Source organism: Oryza glaberrima, chromosome 7 (assembly GCF_000147395.1).
Source record: "Oryza glaberrima chromosome 7, OglaRS2, whole genome shotgun sequence".
Taxonomy (NCBI): Eukaryota; Viridiplantae; Streptophyta; class Magnoliopsida; order Poales; family Poaceae; genus Oryza; species Oryza glaberrima.
The window spans coordinates 21,657,333-21,676,046 of NC_068332.1; the positions used below are offsets into that span (position 1 = coordinate 21,657,333).

Consider the following 18,714-nt stretch of genomic DNA (forward strand, 5'->3'; position numbering starts at 1 on the left):
GACGGAAGCCATTGGCCAGGTGCCCTCATCGATCAATCGCAAAATGCCTCGGGGCCTAAGAAATCTCTAATCCTGGTCCTAAACTTCACGAGCAAGTCACTCGGCATCCCTGGAAGATTCCAGATTTCCAGTAGCGCGACGCCCACACCAACGCAACCGTCGCCAACGCCGCCGCCGCCGCCCGGCTCGGGTCGGAAGTCGGAACCCGGCGCGCCCGATCGAAGCTTCCGACCTCCTCGCCCGCGCCGACCCGGCCACGTCACCACCACCCGCAGCAATAAGACCCTGGTCGGCGAGCCGCGAGCGAGTTCGAGGCAAACGGCGCCCCCATTCGAAAATCAAAATCTCTTCCTCGCCCTCGCCTCGCCTTCCTCTCTCGCCAGTTGCTCCGCGTCCTCGCTCGAGCGCGCGGCGATCCATCCGCGGGAGGGAGAGGTGCGTCATGCGTGCGCTCTGATCGCTCGGGAAACCGTCGTCCTGCTCGATCGCGATTTCGCTGCAGCGGCATTCCGCGCGAGTAGTTCGATTAACTTTTTTTTTTTTTGCCTTTGTTTTGCTCTTGCAGACGGTGACGGGCGCGCTTGCAGGAGAGGGCGCGGGGTTGAAGTTGAACTCAGCGGGATGGCTTCCTTCGAGATGAGTACGCGACTCGACAACCACCACCCTCCTCCTCCTCCTCCTCTTCCTTTGATTTTTTCGCGCGATTTGTGAGCGGTTTGGTGTAGGATTTGGCCCGCGTTTGCGTCGCTTTCCGTTTTTTTTCCCGTGCGATTTATGAACCGTTTGGTGGGAGATGGGAACTAGTAGTAGTATTTGCTTTCACGTTTTCGCGCTGTGTTCTACGAGTTGTTTGGTGAAAGATGCATGCCGCGTGTCTCCTTGTAGCTTTGCGTGCTCGATCATGTGCTAATCTGTTCCCCTGTCGATAGCCTTGCGAAATGCTGTCATTTTTGCAGCATGATTGGTCGTGTTTGACAGTTTAAAATGCTGCAAAAAAACTATGTCCGATCGAATCTGTGGCTCCTGGGTTCAAATCACCGGTAACCGGTGTTTTGTTTGGTGAGACAAACCTCGCCAAATTTTCGGTGTTTCGCGTTAAGTTTTGTTTACAAACATAATGTCCCTGGGTTACTGTGGACTGTGGAGAACTTTCCATTACTGTTTTTTAAGTAAAAGCAATTTGTTGTGCTACTATTGTATATGGCAAATAATTGGCACTGCCTCTCTGCACATCGAAGTTAAATTTCTGAGCAAATAAGTTCCGGTTAGCAACTTGAAATCCATTCAGGTTGGGAAAGTTTCAGGTGTCGATGTTTAATGTTTTCAGAACTAGATGAAATTTCGGTCATGTTCGTCCATAGCTGAGATAGCATATTGTCAGTTCATTATTTCAATATGTTTTATCTCAAATTCGCAACGCATCATGTTTTTGAACAGGAGGTCCATCTAATAGTAGCTAAATAATACAACACACGTTCTTCAATTTACACGTTCTTGCAACTGTGAGGTATTGACGTATTGTACAATGTGTATGCATCTCATCCATTTTATCACTTTTGTTTTGACAGAGATTGGGCTGGGCTTATCTGGGTTCGGAGTTCTGTTCTCGTTTCTTGGGATCATCATGCTGTTTGACAAGGGGTTCCTTGCAATAGGAAACGTAAGATTCACTTTCCAGAATAGCTGAATCCTGATGATGCTTCACTGTAACCTCATCCTGATCACTAATTGGTGTGCGTATGTCATGTTGCAGATCCTGTTTGTGTCTGGTGTTTCACTGACCATTGGACCGAAGTCAACCGTGCAGTTCTTTACCAAGCCTAAGAATCACAAGGTCTGTACCATTGCAAACTCCATTCCTCATGAAGACTGTGCTATTTCAGTTCCAGTTCCATTGTAGGCCCATTATGATCTGAAAAATCTACCTCATTGTGCAGGGCTCGATTGCTTTTGGAATTGGCTTCTTCCTGGTCCTTATTGGTTGGCCGTTCTTTGGCATGCTGGCAGAGGCATACGGCTTCGTCAAGCTCTTCAGGTCAGTAAACTCTATGGTGTTTCCACTCTGAAACATGATCATAATCACCTGTGTCTAGGTCATTGTGCATTGTGAAATGGAACACCTGGACGCTGTATCTGAATCTGACTGTGTGTGCTTCTGAATTTTCATCACAGAGGCTTCTGGCCAACTGCTGCTGTTTACCTGCAAAAGAGCCCCACCTTCGGTTGGATATTCCACCACCCTCTTGTGACTTCGGTACGGCTATAAGTCACCACCGGATGTGCTTAAACTCCCTGCTGTCGTCGTAGATTCATAGTCTCTGTTCTTATGGTTGTTCCTGTTTACAAATTTGCAGCTGATCACTAGGTTCAGGGGAAGACGAGTCCCGGTGTGATCGTCGCTTTGCTGCTGGAGCTGGATCACTCCAAGGGATGCCGGGTCACCTGTAAAGAAACTTAGAGCCATACATGCGGTTTTTTGGTTAGTTTGTGATTTGTTGATGCTGCTGGTATGTGAATCTTGTGTCTCTGCTACCAGTACTCTGCCTCAAGACCTCGTTAGTTACTACGCTCGTCAGTTGCCCAGTTGTTCGTAGAAACTAGAAAGACTTTCTTGCTTGTTAATGGGTAGAGAGGGTAGTCATCGTACAGCTATGTTCGCTGCATGATTGGTTGATTGCTAGTAATTGATTTGTAGGTCAGTCCTACGGGAATATTACTGAGTAGCAAAAGCTTTCAGTTCCGGTGCTACGTTTGGTAAAAAAATCATTCTGACTTACATTCATGTTTTTACTGTATGACGTTCTAGGATCCTTTGGAGTTCCTATTTTCCTACGCAAATAATTCGATCTTTTCTGCATGAATCTTCTGACACACAGAACAATTATAATACTCCCTTCGTTTTAGGTTTTAAGACGTTTTAACTTTGGTTAAAGTTAAACTGTTTTAAGTTCGACCAAGTTTATAGAAAAAAATAATAACACCCAAGACAAATATATTATAAAAATATATTCAATTATTGATTTGATGAAATTAATTTAGTATTATAAATATTACTATATTTGCCTATAAACTCAATTAAACTTGAAATAGTTTGACCTTGACTAAAGTTAAAACGTTTTATAATCTGAAACGGAGGGAGTAGTATAATTGAGAAACAATAGAGTGAAATATCACAAAATGAACAAGGTAAACTAAGAAATTAAAAATCAACTAATCCATCAGCACCACAACGTATATAGGATAATAGGATACTGACATCAGTGGAAAGCAGAATGTATCAGTTTCAGAAAGACCTAAGTTCCTACGTGTTCAGGCTTCTGAATGCTAAACCAATCTTCCTCGACCAATTCCTTGGCCATACCGTGCTAAAAAATGATTCCTTTGGCCATACCAATTTGCTCCGTATTATTACACCAATATCAACTATAGTTGTGGTAAAGAAGAGTAAAATGCCACAAAATGAACAAGGTAAACGACGAAACCAAAGTCAGCTAAACCATCAGCGTCGCTGGGTAATTTGAATGACGCATACAGAATTGAGGGGAAAAAAAAGAATATACCTTTCTCCTATGATTTTACAGGAATGTACTTATTTTTGAAGGTGGTTATTTTGCATCCTAATAATATATAGAGAAAAAGGTGCATTGCACGTATATGTACTAGTATACTCATGATTTTACAGCCTGACTTGAAAACCGTGTCAAGAACCAAAAATAACTAGCAAACAACAGTGCAACACTTGTTGACACGAGGTAGATTATCACTTTCAACCACATATGACTCGTTCTTCCTGCACACGTCGCGCCTATGGCTTCTCCTGCAAACATAAAAGGAACATAGACGAGTAGGAAATACCACCACTCCTACAAACAGACAAAAAAAATGTCATGAAGTTTGGCCACGCATAAATTAGATAACCTTTGTGTATTTGTAATTTGTAAATTAAAGATTCGGAAATTTTATTTTATTTATTTTGTAAAGGATGTGCAGTAATGGCGTTTATTATACTGTAAAGGTTCATAAATTTCATTTATTTATCGTATATTTTGTATAACAAGACCACAAATCGAAGTGATTAACTTTTCCATATTACTAGTAGTTAGCAGAAGTGCTAAACAAAGATTAATTAGTGACTAATCTTTCATTAATTACTATCTCAACAACAATTTAAAGGATGTACCTTGGGCTTATAAAAGGACTTTTTAACGCAAGCAATCCTCGCCACCTTGAATTGCTGCTCATCGGCGAAGTAGGCCGCCGTGTCGACGTTGAACCAGAAGTTGTCCACTCTACCCTGTCTGGTTATCATGGACGGTGATGATGGCAGCTCAGCGAGGATATCGGCGCCGTTGATGCAGTCTCCCTTGACGACGACGACGAGAGGACAGGGGGCTCTGCACAGGTAACAGCGCCTGTCCTTGCTGACGAAGCGGACCTGGACGATGCATCTCGCGCAAACACTGCGGTGGCCGCATGGCCCGATCGCCACCCACTCTAACGGCTCCACACACACCGCGCAACAGTAGGTAGTAGTAGCAGCAGTGCCGCCGTGGGCTACGTCTTGGAGCTCGATGTCGACGACGGCATGGCACACTGCCTTGGTGCTCATGGTATTGGGTGGTTGTTTCATTTGGTATACGCAGGATCAGGATTGAACACAAATAACTAAGCCTACTAGAGAAGGAAATGGTAGATTACGTTAGCGGAAGTCAAATAATCGAATCTTAATAGATCAAAACATACCTCAACCTCAAAAACCAATGGAACACGCGTAATCCGGTCTATCCGACCTACTAGAGTCGGTCTGACTGCGGGTCACTCGACGGTCTGACCGTTAGCCCTAAAAACAGCCTGACAACGCTTATGTAAAAACTCGATTTCTCTTAAACCAACCATTGGATCGAGTTTAAAACTTGACAGAATAAACTAGACAAACCAAGCAACAACTCCACCGGAGGGATTTGCAAAGTAATAAAGGGTTTAAGAGAAAACACCCTCGAAAGTCAGCTGTCTCAGAATTTCTGCAAATCTGAACTAAACCTAAAACTTAAGCAAATTCAAATCTAACGAGAATCAATCAACGAAACTTTCCAGATATGATCTATAAAGTATTAGAAAGGTTTTGGACGGATTAACTTGAACAAAATTATAGCAAAACGAATAATCACAAGCTAATACCAAAACCAAATATAAACGTAAAACTTATGAAACTGGAATAGGTCATCGATGCCGTGATGATTGAATATGATATTTATTGCTCAAGTATATTGTTCACAAGATGCAGCCAGAGCACCACACGTTTCTCACGAAACCTTCTCTAATCTCTCAAACTTAACTTACTCTCAAGATATAGCCTCTCTCTTTAGTTATACCGATAACCTCCTACGTAAAGTAAGAGTACAACTACTAGTTTCACTAGGACTCTAACCTCATTTACCAAATCTCCTAGAACCTGCAGCCACACCTGCCGCAGAGAACCAGTCGGATTCCCTCCTAATCTGACATTGTCACGACATCAGTCCACCCGAGCCTGCTTCATCTCGTCTACTGCTGCCGCTGCACATATAGGCCATCCTCCTGACGACATGCTCCTGAGCCGACTCGGCTCGCCACATCCACCGAGCCAACACACATGCATGTATCAAGAGACATGCATGAATACCACACATATATGCATACACACTGCGCATACATGCCTATACTGCATGATACAGTACCATCGCTACAGTACTCGAGTACTGTAGCACCACATACTCCTCACCAATTTCTCAACCAATTTCCTTTGCGAACACCGATACTTGCACGCACACCTCGTGAATCCCGTTGCGAAGATCTCTCCAACACGGTATCCATCCACCGTATGCCATCTCGTATCCAACTTCGTGACCTGGCATCCTTGACCGTGTGGACCTCAACTCCTCCCTGAGTTTAGTCCCAATCCCCATCGTTAACTGAAATTGACCTTTAAGAATCCTGACCTTCTTACATGGTATCCCGACCGCACTAAACCTCTACTCCTCCCTGAGCGTAGTCCAAGGTTGACCTCAAGTCATCTGCACACAATCAGACAAAACAACCGAAACAACCATTCATGGGCACAGATATTACAACATGACCCACATTAGTCAAATGCACTCACACCAATATTCATACATCTTTTCAAAACCAATTCATCGAATAAATCATTTTGCAAAGCTAATTATTCATTACATAATATTAATCATGACAATGATTTCACACTATAACTAGAGATTGGTTGGATGACTGCGCTAGATTAACAGATTAATCTAGAGGCAGTAAAGAGATGGAAAAAAACTTTTGAGTTTGACTTAAAAGAACCATATTCATATACTCCGTAGTACTCCCTCCGTCCCATAATATAAGGGATTTTGAGTTTTTGCTTGTAACGTTTGACTACTCGTCTTATTTAATTTTTTTTGAAATTATTATTTATTTTATTTGTGATTTACTTTATTATCCACAGTACTTTAGGCACAACTTTTTGTTTTTTATATTTGTAAAAAAAATTTGAATAAGACGAGTGGTCAAACGTTGCAAATAAAAACTCAAAATCCCTTATATCGTGGGACGGAGGGAGTACGTACATAGAAGCAGTATATAGAGTACGGCTGTATTGTATGCCGTCAAGTTTCAAGAAAAGAGCATGACTGCCTTACTTGTGCTGTGTACACGTACTCCCTCCATACTCAAAAAAAAAGTCGTTTAGGATATCAACATGGTCTCCAAAATACAACTTTGACTTCTTGTTTCTATAAAAATATTCATTGAAAAGTGATATATGTATACTTTTATGAAAGTATTTTTCAAGACAAATCTATTCATATAATTTTTATATTTTTAAACTCAGCAACTTTAGAGTTATTCATGATTTATATGCTCAAGGTTTAACTTAAATATTGTTCTAAACGACTTCTTTTACGAGTATGGAGGGAGTACGTACATCTCGGACGCCGGATTTGAGGTCGTGAAGACGTGTCATTTGTCCGTGAACGCGCCGCCGCAGTGTCGTCCTGCTTGGCTGCTCCTCTCTTCATCACGGCCACCGGCCACATGGACGACATCGACGGACGCAATACCGCCAGAGGGCTTCGATCCGCCCGGCGCCCGTCCGTCTCCGCTACCTCCTCTGGCTTTGGGCCACAGCCGTGGCGCAAATATTGTGGAGGTGGTCAACCGTGACCTCGATCGTCTACCCCTGTTTTAGGAGGCAATATATCATATGCATACAAGGTCTCACATATACACACGTACACACCAACTAACAAATATTATAAAAAAAATCTAGAAAAATTAATACATATAGTTTCAATGGTATTACACCTAGGGTTAAAATATTAACTTCAAATTCATTATATTTTAGCCGTAACGAAAAAAACAAAAAATCTGACAGTTTTAAGGTTGTCATTTTGTCAGAATTTTATTTTTTTTGTTACTCTTTATGTAGAATGAATTTGAAGATGTGACTTTGCACGTAGATGTAATACTATTAGAAGTACATGTATGATTTTTTCTAGAAATTTTTATGATAATTTTTAGTTGGTGTATACGATTTGTACACACAAAGGCCTGTGTGCATAGGATACGCTTCCATGTTAGGATCTTGCAATAGGCCTGCGTAGCTAAGTGCATATGAGCTAGTTTAGCCACTCTTCAAGCCCAGCCCAAGCAGCCCAAGCAAGCATTCCTAGTTAATGGCAAGGATGATTGGCCAACATCAATATATATACACCTGCAAAGGATGAGGAGGACATTGAAGAAACTTGCAATGGCGGCGGCTGGCCTCGGTGGCTAGATGAACGGCGGCGGCGGCTTGGTTCGGTTGAACCTCGTCGATCTCTCTACCCTTCCTCTTCTCCTCTATCATAGAAACTTCTAGCACTTGTCTCCTTAGCTTCTTCTTCAATTCCACCATCAAACACTTGAGAGTTGAGTAAATATTGTTGTGATTCGAATTAGGGATTTGGGTTGCTAACAATCTGGTATCAGAGCCGTCGATTCCTGGGATTTCTAGCATGGAGTCGATGGGGGGAGTATTGCAAGTGGTTGCTAGATTTGGGCAAGGGTGGTGCTCATGACACCAACGCCCGCAACATGTTCGATGGAATGCCTAGCCAACTTGAGATGTCCAAGGAAGATCAGAGGATATTTGACCCTATTCCCATCAATTCCACCATGAACAAAGAGGAGAAATGGCTAGACGATGCTCTAGATCAGATATTGGAGAAGTTTGAACAAATGGAGGCGAAGCGCATGCAAGAGGAAAATATCAATTAGATATTTCAAAAGTTGGAAGAGATAGAGGTTCGTAGGAGCAAGGCTTCCGAAGAAATGATTGCAGCTATCAGGGCAACCACCGCCATCATCAAGGGTGCATCATCTCCAACACCCATGGCACCACCTCCTCCAGCACCCACCAACTGTTTGATGGAATGCCCCAATAACAACATCACTTGGGTGGCAACAAATTCAAGTCTCATTGGTGAGGTGCTTGCTCCGACAGTTGCCTAGGAGCTAGGAGACAGAAAGGACATGGACCAAGCTCCCTACATTGCCACCAAGGACCTCCCCAAGGTCACGCCCACCAAGTGTTCGATGCTATGTTCTAGCTCCGACATCAAGCCTGATCTTATCTTGGATATGGTGCTTACATGTGCCACCACTGCTGTAGCCTCCAGGGAGTTTGTATTGGCTGATGGCGCCATCGACACCATTAACATTAGCACCCCGGTTGTTCCAAAGAGATGCACACCAAGTGTTCGACGTTGGGCCTTGACATCAAGGGGGACCCTAACCAAGTTGTGCTCGCGTTCCAGACCATAATGGGTATATCTAAGGTTGTTCCATCATCTGTTCAGCCAGTGGATAATTTCTCATCAGGAACAGTCACCGACGTAAAGCTGGATACACCAATGCTCAACACGTGTTCGTCGAAATGCCCCAATAGTGATAAGAGGAAGCTAATGGAGCATACCGAGAGGAATCCATGGCCACCTCCTTGGTTAGCTGGAGTGACTAGAAGGTGGGAGGTGTGGCATGTACCTTGGTCTACATTCAATTTCTTTTGGAAAAGAGTATATTTTTTTTGAAAGAAATTGGAAAAGAGTATATTGGAAACCACCATGGGCTCCACCTAATGGGAGTGATATTATGCACCTCCTGACTAATTCACACATATTTGTCAAATTAGAGAAGACAAATTTGGCTAAAGCAAGGGAATGTGAAATATTATCAATGACTGAGCTCTGTCTTAATCTAATGAGCTTATTCAAGTTGGGTGCTGGGAACATTTTGCATGCGCTGCAAATTTCAGTTGGCAAGGTACCAACTAACTACAATGCAAGGCAATTACATGATCTTGTCGGTTATTCTCTCAAGACAAGGTTTTCTGTAGTGACAAGAATTGAATGCCAAACATACTGCACATTGGGACTAGCAGATGGTAAGATTAAGCATGAGTGTTTTTATGATGATGAGAGATGGCTTCACATTTTGGTGCTTATACCATTGATTATGGCTACATGGAAGGTTGACAACAGTGCAATTCTAACTAGAAATGTTGTCCGGATGGTTTGTCCTTTTGTGCAACTCCAAACAAGGCAAGGAAAGATGGAGGATAATGTCAATATGGACATAAATTCTGCAACTCAAGCTGTCAATTCTCTGTTTTGTTGTAAATCATCTATTAGGAGTTCCTCAACTTGTTCTTCCATAGTACAAATTCATGCCAGTAAATTGAAACCCTGTGATACACTAGTGAATGATCTTGGGCATTTTTTGCACCTTAATGATACCAAAGAATTGTTGATGTCATGAGATCCAGGAGGTTTTTCATCAGCTTGGGAACAAGCTGAATTTCAAGAAGAAAGGAATGTTAGGATCCTGCAATGGGCTTGCCTAGCTAAGTGCATATGGGCTAGTTCAGCCACTCTTCAAGCCCAGCCCAAGTAGCCCAAGCAAGCACTCCTAGCTAATGGTAAGGAAGATTGGCCAACATCAATATATATACAGCTGTAGAGGATGAGGAGGACATCGAAGAAACAGGCAATGGCGGCAGCTGGTCTCGGCGGCTGGACGAACGGCGGCGACAGCTTGGTTCGGTTGAACCTCGTCGATCTCTCTACCCTTCCTCTTCTCCTCTATCCTAGAAACTTCTAGCACTTCTATCCTTAGCTTCTTCTTCAATTCCACCATCAAACACTTGAGAGCTGAGTGAATATTGTTGTGATTCGAATTGGGGATTTGTGTTGCTAACACCCTGCGAGGAGACATGAAGCTAGATGGTGTTGACGGTCATTATCGACCAATTTCGACTATCCATATTACCCAATATATGAAGACTAGCTATGCTTGCAATGCATTATTTCACAAATAAAACATTCTATTCCACTATATGCTTGGAAAACTAACCATACAGAAGAAGCTATCAAAAAGGAGGAGAATAGACAGTACAACAGACGAACGATCAATCAGGTGCTGTCGAGAAGCAGACTTGTGGATAGATGGGCTGATAATACAGAATTAACATGAGCAAACAAGCCCATAATTCACACCACTAGGCTGAGGATCCACTAGGAGATACACCTGCCAAGTGGTGGGCTGATTGGGCTTGGCCCTGGTTCGGCCGAACCAGCAGCTAGCCCGATTAGCCCAGTTCTTCAACTGCTAGTAGTTATCCGCATCTCATGGCGGTTGTGACCGGTTCTACCTGAAATAACCGCCGTGGACACTTGTCAAGAGGAGGGTGAAACATGCTCTTTGGATGCTTCATCATGCCACTTGTCATGAGGAGAGTAAAGATGCTCATAGGATGCTTGGAGCATCTCCACACTCCCAAGGCACCTCATGGCCTATAAATACCCCTCTTCTCATTCATTCCCTCATACACTCAAGAAGAAGTGTTCTCTCCCTCTCTCAAGTTTAGCTGTACACTAGTGGTACTGGAGTAGGAATTAGAATAGCAATCTTAGTCCTCGAGTCTTCAGGAGAATTCGGGCATGGCCCTAGTAGCTTTTCTCTATTCTTTTGTAAGACTTATTTAATTAATAGAATATTCTTCTTTATACATCTTCGGTATTTTATTCCATTATTATTATCTGAGTATCGACTTTACTTTATACTTGTGCCGATATAGTTATGTGACTAGTTTACCAGAGAGGTGTAATGGTGTGCTCCGAGTACTCGGTCGCTCTATGTCGGATGCATGGATGTAGGGTAGTATTTAGTAATGTAAGCGTGGTGCTTAGATTATTAGATACCATTAATTGGGGTAATATGCAATGGTTCAGAGGCTGGCCGCTGATGATGACAGCTCAGTACGGGTGTTCCTCTGCATGCGTATATTATCCTAAGTGCAGTTTCCTCGGATGGGTAATCCTCCGTATTTAGCCCCGGTTAGATAGCCATGACAGGTTGTCGTAAGTAACTCGGCAACCTGGGGTGGTCTCTCGAAACACTAGGAGGACACTGTTAGGGGGTATTGGTTGCATGACTATATACTAGCAAGTATAGACCAAATGTGTATGTATAGAAGTATAGGAATGAATTCATTTCTTATTCTTTCTCCACTTAACTTAGTATTTATTTTAGTGAGAGTAGCTTGGTTCTTTCTTCTGTGTGTCACCTACCTTTTGAATCACTTAACCCCTACATAGACTTTGATGTATGCAAATAATATATAAACTATTAGCATAGTACTCTCTTATCATATCTTCCATCGGGATTAAATAAATACGATACCTCGGAATACTCCTGGGTGAAATGTTATAATGGTATATCCGTGCGCTTGCGGATCATATCCGTAACCATAAATATTTTTACGTCATTGCCGGGAATTATATTTCTAGTAATGTCGTTAAGAAATATCAACATAGGGCGTCATCTCGCCTTGTGGTGGTGAGTCAAACGGCCGCATCGGACGACAGAGCGCCACAAAAGCAAGAAAAACAAAGCACTTTTGTCTCCCAAGTCCCAACAGAACAAGAGTGGATATAACAGCAAGAAAAAACATACACTTTTGTTCTGTTGAGAAGAAAAACATGCATTTTTGTTCTGTTGAGAAGAAGAACAACTCACCCTGGTCATGAGGTGACCTTCCTTGGCGTCATCTTGCTCTGCAAGAAGAGAACTCCACGAGATGCACGGTGGTGATGCAGAAAAGCAGATAACATGACCAATGGCGCGATTGAGATGGAAAAGAGGGACCTTTACCCATCGCGCGCCCGGACCCCGGAGGGAGGTGGAGCACGACGCAAGCGACGAGCCCAACCCTTGGGAGGAAACAACGCGGCGGAAATGCTGAGAGGGAGTGGGGTGGAGGAGGCGGAGAGGTTGAAGGTGGATGAATATAAAAAGTGGCTTGGAGTTTGTTTTTTAAAATGAAATCGGAGAAAGTTTTTTTTGCCTTTCCCGGTTTCTTTCGTCTTCTGCACGACGACCACCTGGTATCTCATCCTGTGGGACCTCCCACTGACGAGTGGGACCCACACATAGCTCCATACCCTGCCACCCTGTCTTTGTTCGGGTGGAATACACAATGTTACTGGTCTACTATACATTTTTGCTGGTCTACTATACTTTTTTGCTCCATACCCTGCCACCCTGTCTTTGTTCGGGTGGAATACACAATGCCTGCCACCCTGTCTTTGTTCGGGTGGAATACACAATGTTACTGGTCTACTATACTTTTTTGCTGGTCTACTATACTTTTTTGCTCCATACCCTGCCACCCTGTCTTTGTTCGGGTGGAATACACAATGTTACTGGTCTACTATACTTTTTTGCTGGTCTACTATACTTTTTTGCTTTTTTCACTTGACGGTCCGATGGTCTACTATACTTTTTTTCTTTTTTCACTTGACGGTTCGATTTAACCACGTCGGCGCGAATGGTCAGTTGTTCTGATCGAGGCAAAGAGGAACAACTTATAGGTCCCTTTAGGGGTGGCAACGGGTCGGGTTGGGTTGGGCACAGGTAGAGCGAATCCATGCCTAGCCCGAGACCCACATGCACAGGTAGAGCGAATCCATGCCTGGCCCGAGACCCACATGCCCGCAAGGTCAATGGGAAAAAATCCCATGCTCGTGCCCATACCCGTCGAGTGCGGGTATGTAACGTCCCGCCGACATCAGCTTCCGGAAAAGAAGTTGCAACTTGTTAATATGAGTATTCTATTAATCCTATTAAGCCCTAGGCTGGGATGTCACACCCTCACCCCCTTAAGAGAGATCGACGCCCCCGTCGATCAACCCCAGGCCAGGAACGTCCCCTCTTGGCCACGTCCGTGTGTCCAGTGCCAGCGCATGTGCCATGCTGTGTGACCACTCCCGGTCCACACCAACCATGCGCACCATGCCTGCGCAACTGCGACACACGCGCCCGTGAAACCGCGAGAGTCGGCTCTGATACCACTTTGTCACGCCCAGAAATTTACCCCAAATTTCCAGACTATTTTGTGTATTAAATCCCTGTCCAGGACCAGCCGGGGTACACAAAACGACAAGTAATATACAGTTCCAAACGTAAATAAAGCGTAAAATACTTACATAAGAGGCACTTAGTCCTCACACAGAAAAGAAAGCAGCAGCAGCGGAAAAGGCGATCATAGCGGGTCTTCAGCTCCACTCCACAGGCAAAACTCAACTGGGGTCTGAGCCTTGGTCTTCTAACTTCGTCTTCAGCTCAGAAGCACTACACTTCTGAAAAGGGGGAATAATAGCAAGGCTGAGTACAACCACCGTACTCAGCAAGCCACACCAATGATGCAGACGTGCAAGCGGATACAAGGATGGCTTGTGGCTATTTGCATAAAGGCGGTTGTAAAACATTTTATTGAGCAAAACAGTAAAACTGTTGAGTAATTAAAGTAACATTAGATCTCCACTGATCAACGCTACACCACGTTGAACAGGCCCAACCAACCCACCTGAACTACAGTGCATTGGGACGATTTATTAAGTGTGAGACTAATCACGGTGAATCTGGTCGACCGGCCATAACCGCGGGCACGGCTATTCGAATAGTTTTACTCTGATCAGAGGTGTACAACTGTCCCCACAAGACACAGTCCCACAACATGTTACCGTGCGCCGACATGCCACCACGACATACCGGAAAGAGGTCGTGACAGAACCCTTCGCATAACCCCCTCTAGCCAAGCACACCACACCTCAGGTTTCACCCCCGTCCCCAGCGGGCAACGGGCAGTCCCCTCTCGTGCCTAGGTGAATCCGGAAGCGACAGAGGCCGTCGCAGGGCCCGCCCCTCTCCATCACGCCCACCCTTGCCTGGATGCGTCAGCTAGAGGAAAGCTACACTACAAGCCCAGCCGTTGCCCACGCTGGCTTGTGGTAAGTACGATAAATTCTTCCAGGGCATCCCGCGAACCGTTCCTTAATTGCCATGGGTGCGACTAGCAAAACCATGCACCCATAGCCCACCATTCAGTCACATTTTAGTTGAATAATTACGACCATGAAGCATGGCCAGATGTCTCGAGCACGCAGCTCATTCTGATACTAAAAAGGTCTAATACTGTAATTATCACATCAACTGAGCTAGTGGTAATTAAGCATGGCTAAGCATATAGTTCTAGCTAGGTCACATAAGTAACATGAGCTAGTTGATTTATTACCCACGGTTGACATAGGACAGATATCAAGTAAACATGGCACAAGCGAGCAGATAGGTAAACCCTATTCCCATGTAATTAGCAAAACATGCACATTTATTTGCAAACGGTAAAACATTTATAAATTGGGATCAACATGCTTAAGGGGAATGTGTGACTTGCCTTGCTTCTTCACTTCAACCTTCTGAACTCTTTTCCTCGCAACCGCGAACTTCTGAAACAGCGGATTCTACACGCTGGCACGCAAAACAAGGAAAAACACTAATAAAAACCAAGAAAACAGTTCATAAAAAGTAAACAAACATGTAGATATTAATTTTAGATGAATTTTGCAAGTTGAATGGCTCAATTCGGAGTTCGAATGAATTAGATAGGAATTTTAGAATGTTTTGAGCCATTAAATGAATTTCTATAATTATTAATGATTTATTGCGCAATTATTATGATTTCTGGCGTCATCCGACGGGGAGAGGTGGCGTCGGCAAGCGGGCCCCACCTGTCGGTGGCTCCAGGGAGGAGGGTGCACGGTGGACCGGGTCCATGCATGCACTGTCCGCGGGCACACCACGTGGCAGACACGTGGCGGCCACGACGGACGGGCGAGCGGAGGTGGCGCCGACGTGGCGCCACGGAGGCACCGACGCGGGCGGCACCGGGGAGGCCACGTGGACGTCCGGCATCGCCCCGAAGGGGGATCGGACGGTCCACGGCGAGTGCGAGCGGCGCCAGCCGGCCGGCTGTCCGGGGGGCGACGGCGCACGGCTCGATGGTCGCCTGCGACGACCACCGGCGCGACGGCACGCGCGGGAGGCGGCTAAAAGAGGGGAAAGGGAGAGGAGACAGAGAGGGTCCTCACCGAGGGGCGCCGGCGACAGGACGACAACGGAAGGCGGCCGACGGAGCTCGGGCGGCGGATGGCGGCGCTGCTCCGGCGACAAGCGGTGCCCAGGAGAGAACGGCGGCGCGGCGCGGCTAGCGCACGAGCGCGGCGCAAAGCCGGCTTGGCCGAGCGATGGTGTGCGGCGGCGCGACCACCGGCGACGAGCGGCGGCGCAGGACGGCACGAGGAGGGCGGCAAAAGGGAGAGGAGGAGGAGGAGGAGGCGGTTCTTACCGTGCCCGCACAACGGCGAGAAGGAGACGGGAAGGCGGCCGGCGGCGAGGAACGGCGACGGCGGGCTCCTCGGAAAGACGGCTCGGTGGGGCTTCGGCGACTCCCGGCGAAGACCGCGGCGCGGCCGAGGCCCGGCAGGGCCTGGGGAAGGTATAGAAGGGAGCTAGAGTGAGGGAGGTGGCGCGGGACGACGGCAAAAGACGGCCGGAGTCCGGCGGAGGAAACTGAGCTCACCTTGAGCGGAGGGGAGGGAGTTTCTTCGGCGATTCGCGAAGATGGAGAAGTGGCCGAGCTTGCCCTTGCAGCCGCGAAGCCGGTGATGGCGGTGGCACAGCCTGAGGTGGACGGGGATGGCGGCAGTAGGCGGCCGGAGGCGGCAAAACGGCGGCGGCCTCGGGTTGACAGTGGGGGTGGAGTTTCGGTGAGGGGCTGGGGAAATGGAGTAGCGGCCGGGCTTGCCCTCGAGACGGCGAGGCCGGTGCAGGTCGTTGCGTGGTGCGCCGATGACTAGGACGGCGGCGAGGTGTGGCTGGAGTCGGCGGTGGCGGCGGAGAGAGGTGGTGCGCGTGGCTGCGGCGCTTCGGAGGTGGAGAGGGGAAATGGAGCGGTGAACAGGGTGCACACGGCGGCTGTGGTGCCGGGGAGGGCGACGGCGCAGTGCGGGGTGAACGGGAGCAGCGGCGCGGCGCGGCTGGAGTTCGCCGGGGAGCGGCGGCGCGTGGGCTCCGGGAAGGATGTGGTTTCAGGCACGGGGAAGCTCGGGGAGGAGGGGGAAACGGAAGAGGAGAGCACGAGGGTGCTTTATATAGGGCTCGGGGATGGAGATTGTGGCCGGGAGAGGCGGGAACGGCCGGCGAAGTGGGGCGCCGACGTGGGGTGGTGGAGGGGTTAACCGGCGCCGATTTTCGCGGGGAGAGTGGGGGAAAAGGTGGAGGAGGTGGTGGGGAACCGATTTTACTCGGTTTGGGAGCAGGGGTGCTAGCGGGAAGGGGCCGGATTCGACGGGACGTGGGCGGCAACGGCCGGCCATGGCAGCTTCGGCCTAGGAAGCCAAAGGTAGAGGAAGGGCCTGACAGGTGGGGTCGCCGGGCCCACCTGTCGGGGAGGGAGAGAGGGAGGAGGACCCAGGGGTATATTTAGACTTTGTGCGAAGGGAAGGAAGATGGGTCGACGGCCCAAGGAGGAAGGAAGGAAGGAAGAGGGGAGGGGACAGGCCGCGGGGAGGGAAGGAGGGATTTGGGCCGAAAGTGGCCCAAAGTGAAGGAGGGGAGATTTAATTGTTTTTCTTTTTATTAAATTGGTTAAATGAACTTTGTGCTATTTAAATTATTTCTTGAGCTCCGAAAATTCACGGGAAAATTTCAGAGAATATTTAGGGTACAAAGAATATTAAAAAATATTCTTGGCCAATGATTTTTAAAGGAAATTTTAAATTCCCTCAATAATGCACTTGATTAAATTGGCTTTAACTTTTATTTAATTTCTAGAAAATGTATTATTTAATGATTTTTAATCCTGAACGAAAATCAGGGAGTTACAGGGTATGCCCGATGGGTACCCATCGGGCCTGCCTGCGCCACCACCGCCATCGTACACCGCCGCATGCGCCCTTGGCCTTGTGCGTCGTTGTGTCATCACCCGCTGCCTACTCATGTGAGCCGTCGCGTCACCATCCACCGCCGTGCCGCCAGTCACCGTTTGCGCCCGTCCACCGCCAGCCACCGCTGCCAGCTGCCGTGCACAGCGGTGCCGCGAGGCTCCGCGAGCCGCTGCCTGCGTCCTTGTGGCCATGAACTACCACATCGCGCTGCCACCGCCGCCGTGCCGTGGGGATTGGGGTACGAGAGGGGAGTGGGGAATTAGGTTAGGATTTTTATTAGTTGACTATGTATGTGCGTCTCTGGTTAGTGGGCCAAATGGGTCAAGAGAAAAGGGTACGAGGAATAAGAGATGAGCTAAAATTAGCTAATATATATGTATCGGGTCGGGCATGGATTACCTGTGAGAAAAAAACAATACCCGGTTGCTGCCTACTACGTTCTCGGGCATGTCCATGGGCAAAATATAACACCCATGCCCATGCTCATCGGGTCAGGTAAATTACCATCCATAGGTTCCTTATCTTGGCACCGAATTACAAAATCAACTCTTAACCGAAAAACGGGATACATGTAATCCCTCAACTTACAAAACCGGGTCACTCTGGCTCCTTATTGGTATTGACCTCGGTTTTGTCTGACGTGGTGGCTGAGTCAACGTGGGAACCCACGTGTCAAGGTGACCATGTCATCACCACCCCTCTCCCTTTCTTCTCTCCCTTGTTCCACTCTCTCGCTTTTCTCCTCGTTTGGGCGGGCCAGCCAGTGGGGCGAGGCGGGAAAGGAGAAGGTCTGACGGCCGATAACGGCGACGGTGACGCAGGAGAAGGGGAGCCGAGGCAGGGAAGCACAACCTGGAGCGCTAGATCGACGTGCTTCTTGGTGTTGAGCGTCGCCGATAGCAGCTGCTCGAACTGGTCCAGGAACGCCGCCCACTCCTCACGCGCTCAGTGCCTTGAACGACATGCTTTTCCACGCGACACCGCGTCCGGCGGCACCTTGATCCGCCGCAGAGAAGCTCACGCTCTTGGCGATGCCGTTGCCACGGAGGAGGAGGTGCGATGGGAGCCTAGCAGTGCGACGGGCACGTCGCCCATGCCGAACTGGGTACTCTCGTCGTCGGAATCGTTGTAGTGGTGATTCTTGCGAGGGATGTGCCGGCGGCGGTGGTGGAAGAGGAGTCGTAGGAGTTCTTGTAGAGGGACTTGAGCGCCCTGAGCCCTTCCTCCATCGCCAAGAACTCGTGGGTCATCATGTCACTGATGTCGGCGATGGCAGATTGGCAGCTCCGAGCATAGCAACGCGGCATCTCGAAATGGGTCGAGCGCCGCGACGTACTGTAGCTCGACGCCAGAG

The 18,714-nt window shown here is 47.3% G+C and overlaps 1 protein-coding gene across 1 annotated transcript; it reads left to right on the forward strand.

The window, feature by feature from the left end:
• Positions 1-97: 97 nt before the first annotated feature.
• LOC127780071 (vesicle transport protein GOT1-like) lies at positions 98-2,826 on the forward strand. Its single transcript, XM_052307026.1, has 7 exons — positions 98-435; positions 566-640; positions 1,569-1,660; positions 1,754-1,834; positions 1,938-2,035; positions 2,173-2,254; positions 2,355-2,826. Exons 2-7 carry the CDS (start codon positions 622-624, stop codon positions 2,391-2,393), a joined length of 411 nt encoding a protein of 136 aa, XP_052162986.1. The 5' UTR covers positions 98-435; positions 566-621; the 3' UTR covers positions 2,394-2,826.
• The last annotated feature ends 15,888 nt before the right edge of the window (positions 2,827-18,714 follow it).

Coding starts and splice junctions, on each gene's coding strand:
- LOC127780071 (XM_052307026.1), top strand. Junction 1,835..1,937: donor CCAAGCCTAAGAATCACAAG/GTCTGTACCATT, acceptor CTCATTGTGCAG/GGCTCGATTGCTTTTGGAAT. Junction 2,255..2,354: donor ACCACCCTCTTGTGACTTCG/GTACGGCTATAA, acceptor ACAAATTTGCAG/CTGATCACTAGGTTCAGGGG.